Source organism: Protopterus annectens, chromosome 7.part0 (assembly GCF_019279795.1).
Source record: "Protopterus annectens isolate FY-2018-M chromosome 7.part0, PAN1.0, whole genome shotgun sequence".
Classification (NCBI taxonomy): Eukaryota; Metazoa; Chordata; order Ceratodontiformes; family Protopteridae; genus Protopterus; species Protopterus annectens.
In genome coordinates, this window is record NC_056739.1 from 1,684,285,796 (window position 1) to 1,684,305,963 (window position 20,168).

The 20,168-nt window shown below is 40.9% G+C and overlaps 1 protein-coding gene across 1 annotated transcript in view; it reads right to left on the reverse strand.

Annotated features, from left to right (window-relative positions):
* RLBP1 (retinaldehyde binding protein 1) overlaps window positions 1–20,168 on the reverse strand; it is a 279,097-nt gene that overhangs the window by 22,501 nt on the left and 236,428 nt on the right. The window contains exon 4 of the mRNA XM_044078197.1: window positions 15,190–15,348. Within this exon, the coding sequence (XP_043934132.1) occupies window positions 15,190–15,348 (159 nt within the window). The remainder of the gene's footprint in view (window positions 1–15,189; window positions 15,349–20,168) is intronic.

Consider the following 20,168-nt stretch of genomic DNA (forward strand, 5'->3'; position numbering starts at 1 on the left):
ATCATTGGTCTGATAAGTGAAGAGTACAGCGGAACAATGACCTCACTAGATCTGGATGTGAATCCCTTCATGATCAGATGGGCAATGTAGAAGGTCTTTCTAACCACTTTAGCAATGTGAGTGTCAAAAGAAAGGCCACTGTCAACCTGGGTCCCCAGGTCCCTGATAACCTCTTCTGTGCTTAGTGGATTGCCACCTATATGGTAGCTTGGGGTTACCTTGTTTTTCCTGAAGGGTATGACTATACATTTTTTGGCATTTAACTTCAGGCCATGGCTCTGGCACCAGCTATCTGTTTCCGTGAGTCCCTTCTGAAGGATATCATGTCCGATGCACTTTCCACTATGGCGCCCAGTTTGCAGTCGTCTGCAAACTTTGTCAGCCAAAGTCCTCCCATGTTGGCCTGTTGAGAAGTAGATGCCGAACAATAGGGGGCCAAGGACCGAGCCCTGTGGGACACCACTTGTGACCGGCTTGGAGTCTGACATAGCGCCAGCAACTCTAACCCTGTGGGTTCTGTCCTTAAGCCAGTTTGCAACCCATCTTGTGACATATGGGTTTACATTTAAGCTGGTAAGTTTTTCTACAATACCCAAGTGGGGTATTGTGTCGAAAGCCTTTGTAAGGTCAAGGTAGGCTGTATGGACTGCCTTTCCCTCATCAATGGCCTTGGTGACTGTTTCGAAGAAGTCGACCAAGTTCAAAAGGCATGATCTGCCCTTGAAGCCAAACTGGGTCGGGTCCAATGTCTGCAAGTCCCCTATATCTTTGTTTATGAGCTCCATTATGATCCTCTCCATAGCTTTGCAGACTAGACTTGTTAAGCTTATGGGGCGGTAATTACCAGGGTCCATAGAGGCACCGCCTTTGTGGAGTGGGACCACAGTTGCCATACGCCACTCCTTGGGCACGTATCCTGTGGTAAGGCTGAGATTAAACAGCTGCCTTATGTGCGGGTTTAATTCCTCATTTAGCTCATGTAGCACACAGCCGGGGACACCATCCGGTCCCATTGATGGTGTGTTTTTAGCTTTAGAGAGCAGTTTTCACCTGCGCATTTGAGATGTCTGGGAGGCTACACTCCGCTGGGATAGTTATCTCTCCTTTAGGGGGGAGGGTGAAGTTTGCACTGAACCTGTCTGCCAGTATGTTGGCAATGTCTGTGGGTTCAGTGATTTTTGTAAAATTTTGGACTAATTCTGAGCATATCTGGGAGTTTCCACCCAGGTTCCTAACATAGATGAAAAAGGCCTTATGATTGTCCTTTGAATCCATGGCAATTTTTCTCTCAAAATTGGCCTTAGTTGATTTTATGAGTGCTCATATTTTTTTACTAATAATGATCAGGGGTGACTTCCCTTTTATGGATTTTGTTCTATCATGTAATAGCTTTCTCCTCTTATTGTAAAGTTTGTTAATGGCTGGGGTCCACCAGACTGGACGTTTGCCCTTTGTGGAAAGAGTCTTGGTTTTATTTGGGATTGCCTGATTCATGCAGTCCTGGAGGTGTTCATAGAAGGCATTTGTAAGGGCTTCCGCAGCTTGGGTTGTGGTTTCCACTGGCTCAGGGGCCTTGAAGGATACCACACCAGTCTTGAGTAGTGTGAAGTTTGCTTTAGAGAAGTTCTTCACTGTGATCTTTTTTGTTTGGGATGGGGGCGGGATGTGGATTTCCAGTGAGATTAGTTTATGATCAGATCTCACCAATGAGGGATATACTTCCGGTGTGGAGCATTTTGTCCCCATGTTTGTGATAATGAGATCTAGTATATTTTCTCCTCTCGTGGGAACAGTGACTAGCTGTTCCATGGCATCTGAATTTATGAACTCCAGGAACCGTTGGGCTAGAAAGTTAGGGCTTGGGTAATGTTCCCAGTTTATATTCGGGTAGTTGAAGTCACCCAATATGATGGTGTTTGGAGATACATTTATACCCTCCAGTGTCTTCAGGAAGGCTGTGTGGAATTCCTGAGTTTGAGAGGGTGGCCTGTAGCATGCTACAATTTGTAGAGCAGTTTTGCCTATGGTTAGTTGCACCTGGATGGTTTCCGAAGCTTCGTGCATTGCCACCAACCTGGAGGTGTGGGTATCCTTTATGAATATGGATACACCCCCTCCTTTTGTGGTGTGGTCTGGGTTTTGGGGCAGGAATGCATGATATGAGGTAAAACCTAATAGTGCCGGGGTGCTCTCAGGAGCCTTGAACCAGGTTTCAGTTACAGCACAGACATCGATGTTCTCCATACTGAGAAGGGCCTCGAGGCATGCAAATCAGCAGATAATGAAATCATTGCAGTTAATATATGTCTTTGAATCACAAAATACCACATCATGTAAACAGGGTCTTTTTACCACAGCCCTTAATGCAAGCAGTAGGGTTCTTTCTGGATCCCCAACAGCTGTGATTTTGCTTTTTTCTTTGAGTTCTGATTGTTTTTTCTTTATTATTATTTTAAGGGATGTTTTGTTGTTTTATTCATCTTTCATAGGTAGGTACTAGGCTATTGGGCCAAGGGCCTAAGTAAGCCTAGCCAACAAGGTTCCATGGCTTACACCACCCAAGAAAGTTATTTTTCTGTGCCTGTGTTGAGCAGAGCCACAGAAGTGATCCCCGGGGTGTATTTCCTATTTCCCATCCACTTATCAAGATTTTTCTTGAAGAGTACTAATGAGGAACTTTGCTTGACATAGATGGGTAGCTTGTTCCAGAGTTTGGGAAGTCTCTGGGACAGGAATCTACCCATCCAGCATGTCCTGTTTATTGTGGTGACAAGGTTTAGGTCCCTAGAGCGTGTAGCTCAGAGGGATTGGGATTTCTTTAGGTGTAGCATGTCCAACATCTCTGGGTTTGACATAGCTTTATATGTCAGGCAGAGATCACCTCAGAGTAGGCGATATGCTACAGAGTAAAGCTGGAGGTTTTTGAGATGGTCAGTGTAGGGCATCTGTTTGAGGCCAGTAATCCTCATTGTGAGGTACTTCTGTGGCCTTTACAGCTGCTGCAGATGTCTTGTGAGGTACATTCCAAAAGGGGCGTTGTACTCTATAATGGGTCTAATGAGTGCCGAGTAGAGGGGAACAATGACCTCTTTTTTCCTAGATGAGAACCCTTTTGTGATGAGGTGTGCCACATAGAAGGATTTCCTGACTACTGTGGCGATGTGATTATCAAAGGAGAGACTACTGTCCACCTGGGTCCCCAGGTTTCTTATAACACATTCGGCGTTAAGTAGACTGCCGCCTATGTGGTAGTTCATGAGCACAGAGTTTTTACCAAAGGGGATGACAATGCACTTTTTGGCATTGAGCTTGAGGCCATGGCTCTGGCACCAGGCATCTGTCTCAGTGAGGCCCTTCTGTAGGATGTCCACATCATTTGGGGACTCAACTATGGCTCCTAGTTTGCAGTCATCTGTGAACTTCATTAGCCAAATGCCTTCTGTGTTAGCTTGTACTTCAGAGAAGTAGATACCAAACAGGAGAGGTCCCAGGACTGAACCCTGTAGTACTCCACTTGTCACTGATTTGAAGTCAGATTTGGAGTATGCAACTTTTACAGTGTGGGATCTGTCAGTGAGCCAATTGGCAACCCATCTTGTGACATAGGGATTCATACCTAGTTTAGTGAGTTTAGCGATAATTCCAGCATGGGGGGATGGTGTCAAAAGCCTTGGCGAGGTCAAGATAGGCTGTGTGAACCACCTTACCCTCATCTACAGCTTTGGTGACTGCCTCAAAGAAGTCAATCAGGTTCAGGAGGCATGCTCTGCCTTTCACAAATCCGAACTGGGTGGGGTCCAGAGTTTGGAGGTTACCAATGTCTTTGTTTATGAGTTCCATGATGATACATTCCATGGCCTTGCAGACCAGGCTCATCAGGCTAATAGGGCGACAGTTCCCGGGATCAGTGGTGGCTCCCCCTTTGTGGAATGGGATAACTGTTGCTGTGCCCCATTCATCTTTTTTCTTTTAAGAGAAAGCATTTCTTTCCTTTGTTTGTAGGATAAGATTTCCCCTACTGTACTTTTAGAAATTCCTAGTAAATACATGTAGACAAGTGTGCGTGTGTGTGTGTGTGTGTGTGTGTGTGTGTGTGTGTGTGTGTGTGTGTGTGTGTGTGTGTGTGTTGAATTAATTCCATAAAGCAATATTTGGCATTGTACTGTTTATCTGACTGAAGCTCAAACATTCTGATTTGTATTTTATCAGGAGCAGCACAAATTGTAACAAGACAATGCTATGATATGATGTTGTTTGTCTTTCGGCTTTTCCCGGTTAGGGGTCGCCACAGCGGAACTCCGGTCCGCTAATGATTGACAGTAGATTTTTACATACTGGCTTGCCGGGCCTAACGCACAACCTTCAACAAAGGAATGCCCATTCACGCATGTCGCCACACAGAAGATGCTCTAACTGAGAATCGAACGGGCAATGTCTAACTGTGAGACGACAACGCTACCGCAGCACCACCACCGCAATGCTATGATATGATAATAAGTAAAATTCTGAAATATCTAAACTTTATTTCTCTGATGCGGGTGGCTATATTTGAACTTGTATCAAACTTTACAGCAAGGGACCTGAAATGTACAGCATTTTAAAATAATTATGGAAAGCATCATTTGGCATTGAGTTACTTTTCTGTGTAGTCTGCAGCTGTGACAACCTGCTGAGTGACTTTTGAGACAGATCACACATATTCAAAGTCACCATCTTCCCTGAACCCCCCCCACCCCATTAGGGTTAAACAAAAAACTTCTCCAAAGCTGATTACTTCCTCCTGAGGAAAGGTCTAAACAGCTTCACAGTCTCCTCCCCAGAGTTGGAACTGGTACTAATGTCCAAACCTACACCAAGGTACTATACAACAATTTACATAATGCATGGATTCAGCAATCCCTGACAGGTCAAAATCCCACTCCTCAAGAAAAAGTAAACCTGTCTGGTGGACATTGGCTATAAATACACTCTACAACAAAAGGAAAAAAGTTGCTGTCCAGGACCAAGAAGGAACAGATGCCAAACCGGAAGCAATCTCTCCTTGGCCTAAACAGTCAAATAAGGGTATTAGTGAAGTCCTCCAAAGCTAACTTTGAGTCCAAACTACCCACAACTACTAAAGATAATAGGTTCATAGGTTCATACTAGGCTATCTGCCCAAGGGCATTTACAAGCCTAGCCCATCGTTTTGTGGCTTACGCCACCCCTTTAGTATGGGGAACTATACCCATTATTTTGCTGTGCCTCTGTCGAGCAGTGACACTGAGGTAATCCCTGGGGTATATCTGCGATCTCCCATCCATTGGTCAAGATTTCTCTTGAACAAGGCCAGCGAGGTGCTCTGCCTCACATATACTGGGATTTTGTTCCACAGCATAGGGAGTCTTTGGGTGATGAATCTATCCCTCCGGCACATCCTATTAATAGCCGTGTCGAGGTTTAAGTCTCCCGCCCTTGTGGCTCTGATGGATCTAGATTTTTTGAGGTGAAGCATATTCATCAAATCTGGGTTTGACATGGCCTTGTATGTTAGGCAAAGGTCACCTCTGAGCAATGTAAGCGACTGAATAGAGCTGGAGTTCTTTCAGTCGGGCAGCATAGGACAGATTTTTGAGACCCTTTATCCTTTTGGTGAGGAACTTTTGTGGCCTCTCCAGCTGCTGCAAGTGTCGGGTCAGATACATTCCGAATGGGGCATTGTACTCAATCATTGGTCTGATGAGTGATGAGTAAAGGGAGACTATGACCTCCCTTGATCTAGATGAGAATCCCTTCATGATAAGGTGGGCAATGTAGAAGGTCTTCCTAACTACTTTAGCTACATGGGTGTCGAATGACAGACTACTATCAACCTGGGTCCCCAGGTCCCTGATAACTTCTTCTGTGCTCAGTGGATTGCCACCTATTTGGTAGCTAGGGGTAACCTTGATTTTCCCGAAGGGTATGACTATGCATTTTTTGGCATTTAACTTTAGGCCATGGCTCTGGCACCAGTTATCCATTTCTGTGAGACCCTTCTGAAGGATATCTGTGTCAGATGTGTTTTCTACTATGGCGCCCAGTTTGCAGTCATCTGCAAACTTTGTCAGCCATAACCCTCCTGTGTTTGCTTGTACTTTGGAAAAGTAGATGCCAAACAAGAGTGGGCCCAGGACTGAGCCCTGTGGGACACCACTTGTGACAGGCTTTGAGTCTGACATGGTGCCAGCAACTCTGACCCTGTGGGTTTTGTCACTCAGCCAGTTTGCAACCCATCTTGTGATGTATGGGTTAACATTTAAGCTGATGAGTTTTTCAATGATACCCGAGTGGGGTATTGTATCAAAGGCCTTCGCCAGATCGAGGTAGGCTGTATGGACTGCCTTACCCTCATCAATGGCTTTGGTGACTGTTTCGAAAAAGTCAACCAAGTTTAAAAGGCATGATCTGCCTTTGACAAAGCCAAACTGGGTTGGATCCAAAGTCTGCAAATTCCCTATGTCTTTATTTATGAGGTCCATTATGATCCTCTCCATGGCTTTGCAGATAAGGCTTGTCAAGATAATGGGCCGGTAATTTCCAGGGTCGGTGGAGGCACCGCCTTTGTGAAGTGGGACCACAGTTGCAGTGCGCCACTCCCTGTGTACGTATCCAGAGGTAAGACTTTGATTAAACAGCTGTCCTAGCTGTGGGTTTAATTCCTCATTGAGTTCGTGGAGCACACAGCTGGGGACACCATCAGGTCCCATGGATGCTGTGTTTTTTGCTTTGGAGAGAGCAGTTCTCACTTGGGCGTTGGAGATGTTTGGGGGGCTGCAATCGTTTGGTATAGATATCTCTCCTTTTGGGGGGGGAGAAGTTTGCACTGAACCTGTCAGCCAGTATGTTGGCAATGTCTGTAGGATCAGTAATCTTCACATCATTTTGAATGAGTTTTGAGCATATCTGGGAGTTTCCTCCCAGGTTTCTAACATAGCTAAAGAAGGCCTTATGATTGTCTTTTGAGTCTTTAGCTATTTTTCTCTCAAAATTTGCTTTGGATGATTTTATGAGAGCTCTTAGTTTTTTACTTATAGTGATCAAGGGTGTCTTACCTTTTAAGGATTTTGCTCTATCTTGTAGTAGCTTCCTCCTTTTGTTGTAGAGTTTGTTTATGGCTGGGGTCCACCAGACTGGACGCTTGCCTTTGGTACAAAGAGTCTTTGTTTTGCTTGGGATTGCCTTATCCATGCAGTCCTGCAGGTGCTGGTAGAAGGCATTTGTAAGTGATTCAGCGGCTTGAGTACTGTTTTCCGCTGACTCGGGGGCCTTAAAGGAGACCACACTAGTCTTTAGAAGTGTGAAGTCGGCTTTCGAGAAGTTCTTTACTGTGGTCTTTTTATTTCAGGTGGGGGTGGGATGAGGACCTCCAGCGAGATTAGTTTGTGATCTGATCTCACCAGTGAGGGGTATACTTCCGGTGTTGAACATTGTGCTCCCATGTTCGTGATGATGAGATCAAGTATGTTATCTCCTCTTGTGGGGATGGTGACTAGTTGTTCCATGGCATTTGAGTTTATGAATTCCAGGAACTTTTGGGCTAGGGTGTTTGGGCTTGAGTAGTGTTCCCAGTCTATATTAGGGTAATTGAAGTCACCTAGTATGATGGTGTTTGGTGATACATTTATCCCCTCTAGTGTTTTCAGGAAGGCCATGTGAGGTTCCTGAGTTTGTGAGGGTGGCCTGTAACATGCTACAATTTGCAGAGCAGTCTTGCCTATGGTTGATTGCACCTGGATGGTCTCCGATGCATCGTGCGTTGCCACCAGTCTTGAGGTGTGGGTGTCCTTGATGAATATGGATACCCCCCCTCCTTTCTTGGTATTGTCCGGATTTTGGGGCCGGAACGCATGATATGAGGTAAAACCTGAAAGTGCTGGGGTGCTCTCAGGAGCCTTGAACCAGGTTTCTGTCACAGCACAGACATCGATGTTCTCCATACTGAGAAGGGCCTCGAGTGCGTGCATTTTGAGATTTAGACTTCTGGCATTGAGCAGCATTACCCTTAGTTTTTTTCCTTTTTTGTGTTCTAGGGTGGTAGGTTTAGAATTTGATCCTTGCCTAAAAAAGGCACTATGGGGGTGGCAAGAGCCTTTGCCAATATCCGGAATCCCAGGGGTGACAGGTGCAAGCATAATCATAAGGCCTTCTTCACATACGTCTTTAGTCTAAAGGGAAACACCCAAATCTGTTCAGAACTAATGGTCAAGGACACCATGTACACAAATGCTGTGGATATAACCAACCTGCTGGGAGACAGGTTCAGTGAACATTTCACCACCCCTGTCCCCCCATCAGTAATCTAGTCTATCCCCAGCGCCTGCCCTCCAGCCCTTATCTCTAGGAAACAAGTAATTACTACCCTCTCAAAGGCTAAAAACACAACTTCCATGGGACCTGATAACATCCCAGGCTGCATCCTGCATTAACTCAGGCAAGAACTCGTAGCACCATTAGGCACCCTATTCAACCTAAGCCTGAGTACCTGTTTCATCCCAGCCGAGAGGAGGACGACCACCATCATCCCTCTGCACAAAGGTGGAGCATCCACTGATCCAGGCAATTATAGACCCATCAGCCTCACTAGCCTGATTTGTAAGCCATGGAATGCATTATCATGGACCACATTAACATGGACATCGGCAACCTCCAAATGCTTGATCCCACACAGTTTGGTTTTATCAAGGGGAGATCATGCCTGTTAAATCTGGTAGACTTCTTTGAGTGAGTCACCAAAGCCATGGATGAGGGAAAGATGGTGCACACTGCGTACCTTGACCTGGCCACTATTCCCCACGCAGGCATGATAAATAAACTATCCCAGCTTGGCATAAATCCATATGTGACCAGATGGGTAGCTAAGTGGCTCACTAATAGAACTCATTCAGTCAAAATAGGGGAAGCTACCTCAAGTAGTAGACTTGTAATGAGTGGCTTACCCCAAGGATCGGTCTTGGGGCTCCTTCTGTTTGGGATATATTTCTCCAAAGTGCAAACCAAAACCAGAGATCTATGGCTGACCAAGTTTTCACATGACTGCAAGCTGCGTGCTGTCATCAACTCCCCTAGTGATGTAGACATACTACTAGAGGGTCAGTGTTTCTGAGGTTTTAACCAATCAGTTTTTAATATTTTGGTTGACCATTTGCTAAGTGTATATTGCAGATATATTAGATATATTGATACCCACACACACACACACACACACACACACACACACACACATTACATACCTCTCTCTCACACTCTCTCGCTATCTCTGTCTATATATATATATATATATATATATATATATATATATATACATATATATATATGTGTGTGTGTGTGTGTGTGTATATACATACATATATATATATATATATATATATATAGAGAGAGAGAGAGAGAGAAAGGGAGCGTGATGCAAAGATGCAAACATACACACATACACTCACATTTGTGTGTGTGTGTGTGTGTGTGTGTGTGTGTGTGTGTGTGTGTGTGTGTGTGTGTGTGTGTGTGTGTGTGTGTGTGTGTCTGTGCTTAGTGGCTTGTAAGTTAATTGGTTTTGCTTTGCAATGGCAGATCTGAAGGTGAATAACAAAGCAAAGGAGAAGGAGCAAAAGTAAGGTCTAGGTAATTTAAACAATACATTTTTTTAATCTATTAAGTGGTGAGTGGACCTTTTTCCACTAAGACCTGGACCATAAGATCTAAAGCAATGTATGGATAATTTTAAGTAACCAGGCAGTCAGTACGTCTTAAAAAGTTTTGAGAAAATATGAATATTTTCACCACAGCATGGATAACACATTTGGACTCTATATAAACAGTATCAGGAAGTTAAGATGAAACCCCCGATGCCCAGATCATGAGACAGCAACACTAAACACTACACCACTGTACCATCCCAGTGAGTCATTCACTACATGGTACATTCAAGGGTGACGACACACTGTGACATCCTGGGGCACATGCCCTAGCTGTGAAATACTGTATCTCATTGAGTGCCCAATAAAATAAATGCCTATTTTGTAGTTGTGTACATACACATGCACATATACATTTAAAATAAGAGAAAAAAAGACTGCGCCCATAAACTGTTAAAAAATCTATAACCACTTCTGTCCTACTACAGTAACAGGACATGGATTGTCAAGCCATGTCCCACTACAATGCAGTCTAAGTGCCTGTGGTTGGTTGCCCTTCACAACCAAGCACAATGCTTTCCCAGCAATATACAGTTATATGACTGGAGAATAGTAGGAGCTTTATTCATGCAAATCTTCAGGGACTGTTTTGTATTGCAAGAATGTTTTTAATTTAAATTCTACCAGAAATCAGGTCAATCAGTGGCAGTGTTTGCAATAGCCACTTCACATAGCAGACTGTAGATTTTTTTAAAATTTACTGTTACAGGAAGTGACATGGGGGATGGGATAGAATGCTGCTCAACTGTTGCTGATTTTGCAGAACATCTCTGACTTTTGCCTTATATTTCTGACCTGTCCCTCATAAAATGTTTGAATTTCTGATACATCACTGAGGATTACAGTAAGTCAATAATGCCAGATATTAGTTTCATACGTCTGTTCAGAAAATGCATCTTGATGCAAAACCCATTATTCTGTTAACCTTTTAAGTGAATTAGTGTACTATTTTAAAATTCTCATTGATTTTGGATCTTTGTCCCACCATTATTTTGCTTTGTCCCTGATTATTGATGAAAGAAGTTGATAGCTATGGTAGGGTCTCCCTGTAGCAGCATCCTGAAGCAGTTCATAGGCTCATAGGAGTTACAAGGCAGTTGAGTCAAAGCACCAATGTTCACATTGACAACACCAGGTTCATAGGAGTTACAAGGCAGTTGAGTAAAAGGTCTATGTTCACCTTGACAACACCTACCCTTATGCTGTACCTCCACCAATAAGGAAGGCTAAGGGCAAAGCAGGCCAGTCAATGAACAAATTTATTGGAACCCATCCAATCATTCAGGATAGATTTGAAGGATGTCAGGGTATCACATTGCTTAAAATGCAGGGGGAGTCTGTTCCAAAGATGAGATAGGCAAGGGCAATACATCTGTCCCTCCTTCAAGTTGTATTAATCTGTGGGTGAAGACCAAAATCTGCAGTTACAGATATATTTTGTTGCTGAATATTTTGTTGTTATTAGCTGTAAGTTTTGTAATGAAATTTCAAAGAGCAACAGAAAACAAATATATAGCTTTAATTTCTCTTCAATGTAAACCCAGCAGAAGCCATCAAAGCATAAATATATAATGTTGGTGTAATTTCAGACATAAAAGGGGTGTTCCTATATAAATGTGATCTTTTCATTATTTACATATGATGAGGCATAAAAATGACATGAAATTGAGATTCTTTTATTAAAATTTAAGATGCAACAGTTTCTTTTTTTAACAGCTATTTCTTTGCTTTTGAGGGCTGGAACCTAGTCCAGTGGTGTTCTATAGAGAAATGTCAGAAAGACATTTCTTGGAAGTTTTATGAATAAATACTGAACCATTTTAGAAATAAAGGTTTTTAAATACAAATATCAAAATAGCCAAAACAGTCACAATTCTCAGGACAGAATCTTTGAAATATTCAGCTAATGGGTTAAATGTGCCATCATTAGTTGTTGTTGTATCTCTCACTATGATAGCATCTTTGTTTGCATTTTCATTCTTGAGCTTTCCATGGTTAAGCTGGAGTTATTCAGATGCCTGAGTATTCTTCAAATTTTGTAAAGTAATATATCTTTATAGATTTTTTTTCCTGTGTTCTTGGTTTCATTGCTTACTTGACAGCACCTAGGCAATTTCAGCACATACATTCAGTATGTTTCTGTGATAATTACTAGGTACTGACTCAAATTCTAACTATCATTTTAATGTAATCTATAATTAAAAAGTTTGTTTCTATTACCTTGCTGTGGTAGTATGCAGTTTTATGCATTAGTTGAATGCCTTCTGGCTTCATTGCAACTGTTTTTTTTTTTTTTGCATTGATTCATGTTTCTCATACATTGTACCTTACATTTGAGATATTTTCTAAATAATATGTATATTCTAGAAAAATGTTTCTCACTGCCTTTGTTTAGCGGTGTCTTGTACAGTTAACTCAACTTTCTGACTGTATAATTCAACACTGTAGTCATGCTTGCCTTTAATATCACCACAGTCTTCTGTACTGGCATAGATGGTTCCACTACATCTGAATAAGTACTCATTAGCTGTAGCTTTATCTGGACAAAATAGACCATTAGAAGAAGCTTCAAAGAGATAGAAAATGTATTTTTGCATGGGGTAAGTGTTCCTGCACCCTCTTTATGCAGGATTTGCATGCCACACTCATCTAACTTAAGTTTACTAACTCCAGGGCCACACAACCACAGGGAGGTTTGAAAAGCCAAAAAAAAAATGTGAACCACTGCTGGTGCACTAATCCAAACTACACTGCAATGATTCTCAGTTGAAAGCAGGGCTTGTGGGAGGTATACTTGACAGACTTAAACCTTGTCCACTTTACACCTGACTAAGGGTAGGGAAGAAGCTGGCGGATATTACAGCCTCAATGTTGTCAAGTTGTACAGTGTTGCAAGATAATAGACTGAAGCTGCTGACATTGAGTGTTTCAATATATTTCCACACTGAAATAGTTAATATTTTCTATTCCAGACATACATGTTGCTAGGCTTTTGACATTTGGCCTTTTGAGTTTATTTTTCCTACAGTTAGTCTTTGGGCATTAGAGATTTAGCAGTGCTTTGTGCGAACTACTGGACATTTAACAAAAATCGAATTAGCTAACCTCTCTTCTGTGTTAATTGTATACAGTGTATATCAGCTGTACTTGGCATAACATAGCAGATTATGATCAGTTCACCAGTCATAACCTGCTTATTATGTGTTTGAGACATGGTTGTCAAGAAATTCACCTCAAGAGTGAAGCTCAAGAGGTAAATCTTGGCATCCATGTCCAGAACACATAATTCAAGTTTATGGTCAGTGAACCGATCATAATTCTTTGTAGTGCATAGAGCTTTATCTGCTCAATGTACTACAAGTTGCAGGGGAAAAAAATGCTAAGAGTTTTCCTGGCTTTCAAAGCTGTAAAACACTTAGTGAGTGCTGTCAGGAAAGGTAGTGTAATGTAGTCTGTTACATTTACACTTACCCTTCATACCTCTCAACTGCCTAGATATTTGAGGACATCCAGATTACTCCTTCATATTTTTGGTCTGTTCCTCATAAAATCTGTGGTTTTCAGACAAACCACTGAGCACTGAAGTCACTAAGTAATGACATTCATTTGAATTTTAGAATTCATATCCTTCAGGAAGTGGATGCTAATACATCCTGTTATCAGCTAAGTTTGGGAAGTTGGAGACACATTACCAGTACAGACAGCAGGCAGAAACAAATCTTTTATTTCTGCTACTGTAATTTGCTAGTTAGCACAGGCAAATTTTACTGCCTGCCACTAGTCCCAACCTTAACGATATAAGCCGACAGTGCTTAACATTTGTTAAAGTCAGATCAAGCAGCACTCTGGTGCTTAACTGGTTTGTTTTTTTCTGAATAACGAGCATAATCAGCGTGCTATATACACTACAGTATTTTATGTGTATGTTATATCGATGGCCTTAACTGGCAAAATATAATACAACTTGCCTTGTGACCAAAGTCATAGTGTAAAAAGATCAGTATGTTCTGAACAAATGCTAAGTAAGTAAATAAATAAATAAAAATCTAGATCAGGCAGAAACCCAGTGAAAATTAAATACATAGGTGTCTTGATGGTGGTATAAATGATAGTATACATCTGTTAAACAAGAATCCTACATCCTCTCAACTCAGTCCCTCTATGCATTTCAGATCTAAATTGTGAGTTCAGTTTAGATGTGACACCTGAGTCTAACAGCCATATTCATATTTTCTCCTGATGTTATGCAACACTTGAGTACCTCTATTTTTAATCCCTAAATATCCTACTATATTTTGCTGGAGTAGCTGGGGAAAGATTAAAAGATATAAATGTGAAGTTATTATTAAATATCTTCTCCATGAACATGTATGCTGGAAAGTGAGATGAAATTTCTAAAGAAAACAATGTCATTTTCGTGTACTTCTATACAGGTTGCCTTGTAAATTTTGATTTCAAAAGTTTTGTTTAGGTGATTTGTTAGCATGTGATACGTCATCATGGGGATGCAAAATTAGTGCAACATACTTATGAGAAGTAAGTGCATGAAAGTGTCAAACCCCCCTTTTAAGTAAACAAAAACTGAGACAGTTAGTTTGCCTTTGTCTGGTGATGGTGATGGTAAGGGAAACATCCATATATGTAGATCAAGATATCAAGGTTCTGAAAGACTTGCTAGACAGTCTAAGTAGACATAATGTTTGGCTCGTTACACCTGGAATCACCAAAGGGCATTCTATTGCAGCTGAGGATCATGAAATATTACTCTGAGAAAATAACAGTACTATTTAATTTGGTTACAGGATGACATTTCTGTGAAGAAAATAATACTTTGGGGAGGTGGAAAGTATAAGCATATATCTTTTACATGTTTTATTTTTTTTTTTTGGGGGGGGGTCTTCACATACCCCATCAGCTAGCTACTGTACCCAAAGTGTGCCCCATCAAGAAAAAGTACATACAGCCAACAATGGGTACATTGCCAATTCTTCTATCATAAGTAAGCATTCTGCAGCTTTGATACCACCCTGATTCTGTAGTCCATCCATACTGAGTCCTTTTGAAGGACAACAGTCTAAAATATTCCCTAGAATTAAAGGCATCTATGTCTGTTACAGATTATTTTATACTGCACACAACTGCATCATACTGTCCATAGTAACAAAACAGGAACGTGAATCAACTACATAAGTCTACAGTTTACATTCCTTTACATCTTTTTGTTTTTTTGTAATTTAGTCATAGTCTCTACAGATGACATTGTAACCATGCATTCACATATTTCAAACTTTCAAAAGATGAAAATGTAAAGTAATCAGCTCAGGATGCAGATGTTAACTGCAGACAAGAAGTCAGAGAAATGGAAATTAGGACACAGTGGTATGGAATAATTTATAATACATTTACTTATAATATTGCTTTCAGTAAAAAATGAGTAAAGAGGCACTGAATATACATGTGCAAAAACTTATCAACTTACCTGCAACATGTCCACCATTTTTTTAAGTTCAGAAGGTTTGATACCAGACGCCTGTTGCACAGTGAAACCTTTAAAGTTCTCAATGATACAGAATCCATTGATTTGTGTCTCATCATTCTCCAGGAGTTTCTCCAGAATTACACAATATGCACGCAAGATCTAAGGAATGGCAGAAGTTAAATTACATTGAAGAGGTTCTGTCTTGTTTTGTCTTTATAGAGATCAAATTATTTTCCAAAAATCATACATTCCTTTTAGAATAATACCAGGCTAGCTTTCAGTTGCATTATAAAATTGGCTTGGAGATGGGCATTCACTTCATGAAAGAGAGGTTACCTGGCTGAAGTGAAACAGCCAAATTGCAGTATTGCCTGAAAGAGGATGACCAGATCATCCCTTCACTCAAGGTTGAACAAGTGCTTGAAGTACAGATATTATGTATATACAATCTGTAGGAAGGCTGTGTAAGTGGATCTGCTCCCCCACAGAAAATCTGTTCCAAACATTTTACCTTTGGCCACATTTTTAACAGATACTGCAGTTTGCCTGCTTTTATTTTTGCAGAGTAATGGAGAACCCTTCATGAAGAAGTGAGAAGACCCACTTGCATGAATGATGGATGGTGTTCACTAACCTGCTGAGAAGAATTAACACTACAGTAACAGTCCCACAGTTCAGGTACATGTGCTTAAGTTGGAGCAGAGTAAGTCTAGATGAAGAAAGTTTCAGAAAACTCAATTTTCTGACATAAACATATATATAGATATATATATATATATATATATATATATATATATATGTGTGTGTGTATATATACATGCATATATATATATATATATATATATATATATATATATATATATATATATATATATATATACTTATACTATATTTATATGTATTTTATTTTCTGTGCTACAAATACAATCTGTATAAAAATTTTTATTTTTATTGTTTGTAAATTGTTTGTGTGCAATGTCTTTGTAATATGGAGCTTTAAGTGTGCAATGTGCTTGTAAATCGGAGCTTTTCTCCCCGGACCTCCACTGAAAACGGGCTTTCGGGCCCAGTGGACATCCCCGGTTATCAAACTGGAAATAAATAAAATAAATAAATTATATATTTTTATATATATATATATATATATATATATATATATATATATATATATATATGTGTGTGTGTGTGTGTGTGTGTGTGTATGTGTTTGTATGGGTCTACTTTGAAACATCTAAAACCCATAACATCTAATTTCATAACATTGAGACCAGAACATCTAAAACCCAAAACATCTAAAAACCATAACATTAAATTTCATATCAACTAACACTACAAATCAAAAGAAAATAACACCCCTCCACATATAATGACACCAAACTACCAAACACACATTTTACTACTTTTCTGCAGAGGGCAAGCCCCCCTGCACCCCCCAAACCCCAGTAAATGAAATATACCAATGCCAAGATCACACTACAGTGGTAAAAAGTTAATCTCCTAACCCCACTGTATCAAGCCCCCCCTGCAGAAATGTAGTAAAAAGTGTATTTGGTAGTTTGGTGTCATTATATGTCATTATATGTGGAGGGGATGTTATTTTCATGTGATTTGTACTGTTAGATGTTATGAAATTCGATGTTATAGGTTTTAGATGTTTTGGGTTTTAGATGTTGTGGTTTCAATGTTATGAAATTGGATGTTATGGGTTTTAGATGTTTCAAAGGCGACCCTTATATATGGAGTGTGGAAGTTTTCACAAGGATGGTACCCAAAAGTGATATAAAATAATGCAAATAGCTTTATTGTAAATAGAATTGTTACTATGTTGTTGTCTTTCGGCTTTTCCCGGTTAGGGGTCGCCACAGCAGAACTCCGATCCGCTAATGATTGGCAGTAGATTTTGACGAATGCCGAGGTGCCAGCTCGACATCCAACCTTCAACGAAGGCACGCCCATTTATGCATGTCTTTCGAATGCCCACCCAACCGCGGGGAGGACATGCAGACTCCACACAGAAGGCACTCCCCGAACTCCAGGTGAGAATTGAACAGGAGAACCTCTTGCTGTGAGGCAACAACGTTAGTGCTGCACATAGAATTGTTACTATAAATACTGTAAATATAGAGCTTTCTTTAAAACATGAAATGAATAGAATTATTACTTTAAGGGAATCAGGTACAGGGTGTATTGGACAGGGAAGGTTCTTGTAGGATTTTTTAATAGAGCCAATTATCCAATAACATTGTGTGTGAAAAGAGGAGTGTAACCCTCCTAGCTTAGAGAACATGTCTTAAAGGGAGGAAGAGACCTTGTGGAAGACAACTGAAAAAATCAAGATATTGTTTTTCCAAGAGAATCCAGAAACAGAAGAGTTATTGGAAAGCACTTATGGACTTGATATGAGAGGCTAGGATTCAGACAGATTGCTTCTTTCTACACTAATTGTGCCTCTTTCTACACTAATTGGTCAATATGGGTTTGCAATTAGCACAGAGAGAATCTGTGATTCAAAGATAAGGTATAGCCACACAGAGAAACATCTCATTAATGGCTTAATACCATGTCTCTGAATGAGCACTGTGCTGTCAGATCTGATTACTCTATTGTCCTCCCTTCAACCTTAGTAATATGTGCCATCTTTGCTCTAATCCTAAGATGTCCCAGCCCCTACTCCTAAACCTGCTCCTAACCTTAATCCTACACCTAACTTTAGAAAAACCCCTTCTGTACCACTAGTACTACACAACACAGCTCAGACACCCACCCACTATACATGCACAAATACAAACATGTAACACTAAATTTATCCCTTTAATTAGCCCCTAGTCTAGCCCTAATCTGTAGACACTTGCATACACACACACTAAATCTATCACCCATATCTAGCCCTTACTCTAATCTTAAAAAACAGTAAATCATACATCTCAACAGTCCATATTTTCACAGAATGTCCAGATTTGTGCTTCATATTTTGGTCTAGTCCTCATAAAAGTTGTAGCTTTCTGGCAAATCACTGAGGATTTAAGTCACTAAATAATGACATTAATTTCCTTCGGAAAATGCATGCTAATACAAATCTTGTCATTCTAACAACATTCTAAGTGCAATATTTAAAATCTGTCCCTATTTTTGGGCCTTTGTTCCCCCATTATTTTAGGCTTTTTCCAGCTTTCTTACACAAAGAAGTTGAGAGGTATGCACTAAATCTATTCCCTTGCCTAACCCTTACACTATCTCTAATTAGCAAGTACACTTATGCACCAAATCTAGCCCTTTACTAAACGCTACTATAACCCTAACCCACAAACACATACACACTGCCACCCCAATACAAACACACTTACCTCTTTCAGCAAAACAGACACTTGGTAAAAGCTACATTTGTTAAAATGAATGTTCACACAAATGAACCTGCAGAAATGAATTCTCAATAAAATTAATTGCACTCACGTTGTTTGTGTATGTGTGTGTGTGTGTGTGTGTGTGTGTGTGTGTGTGTGTGTGTGTGTGTGTGTGTAAAAATGTATGTGTGGGTCCCATGAGTTTTGTCATGGCTAGTTTGATTGAGGCTTAAATTGTCAAGCCAGTTCATCAAAGCCTGACTCTTCAAGTGTTAGTGACTGGGAGAACAGGGGAGTGTGCAGGACTTGAGGGTGAATGTGCACACACACAGACACAAATCACACACACGCACACACAGGAGGTTGGGGCTAGTCAGGTATCACATCCTCCAGCAATGAGGTGAGGTTTCAGTGGGTGGGAATACTGGACAGGTGTACCATTTGGTCCTGCAATGATAGGACTGAAGTCTTTCTGTCCAAGAGATAGTATACCACACCGGTTAGATGTTTAAGAATTCTGATGTCGTCCATCATGATGCATTCAGGTACAATGTTAGCATCTACAACCCTAAGAATGGGAATGGGCAGGTATTGCTAGTATTAAGGCAACAGGGAAGTGTGGCGGCATTGAACTGCAGGACCCTAACTAACTTCCCAGTGAGGTGTGCTTACGATGAAGCCAAAAGACCCTCAACCATGACCATGGAACTGTCTATGCCTGGGGCACAGACAACTATGGATCTAGCCAGTGAAACTGTCTCTGGAATGGTGCATGCTATCTGTGTAAGCTGGGCATTTGAGCATGGAATGCATATGTGCCCCACAGCTTGGCCACATCAGGCAGTTCTCATCTTCATGACTGCATCAACAGCTACCACCTGATCCACCAATGTCCCTAACAGGCATGACTACTAATGGTCAATATATGTCATATCACACTGCATGCATTGCTGGAAGTCCCACAGTCCCTACACTTATACAGTTTATACAATGAATTAAACATCTCTAAAATTGTACGAGTAATAACCATCTGTGTCTGGATCATTGACCTGCACAACTGCTGATAGATTGATAGATGCCATAGGTAGTAACCAGGTCCGGGTAAGTCCTTGATTCATGGCTGTGATGGGCACCTACTGTGATCTTCATTATGCTGGATGCATGCATCTCAGATATCATGCAGGCTTCTAATGCCACCTGTGGTGGTAACACCTGTATAAGAGGGATGGTGTTGACACTGATTATGTATCCTTTACTGAACACATGGGATGCCGGAGGTTCATCTTACCCATCCACAATTATCTCAACTGTAGGCAATGCGAGTGTGCTCTCCACTGTTAATTTTGCTGACAGTGCTACTGTGTCATTGGACTGTACCATGTGCATGGTGTCATAATAGTCAGCCAGGGTGACCTGCTAATCTCAGGCATGTCAACCTGTTAGGCTGGAACCTCTGCAAGTGGAATCTGTGAATATATACAGATATTATTCTTGTGATAATGTTGGGTCATATTAGTGACTACCACTACCACCATGTTGCACATACACTTGAAACATGACAGTCATATACATAGCCTGTAGGCACATACAAAGCTCGTGGTGCAGGTTGTCAGTTTTGCAGTCCCAATGTCTCTGGAT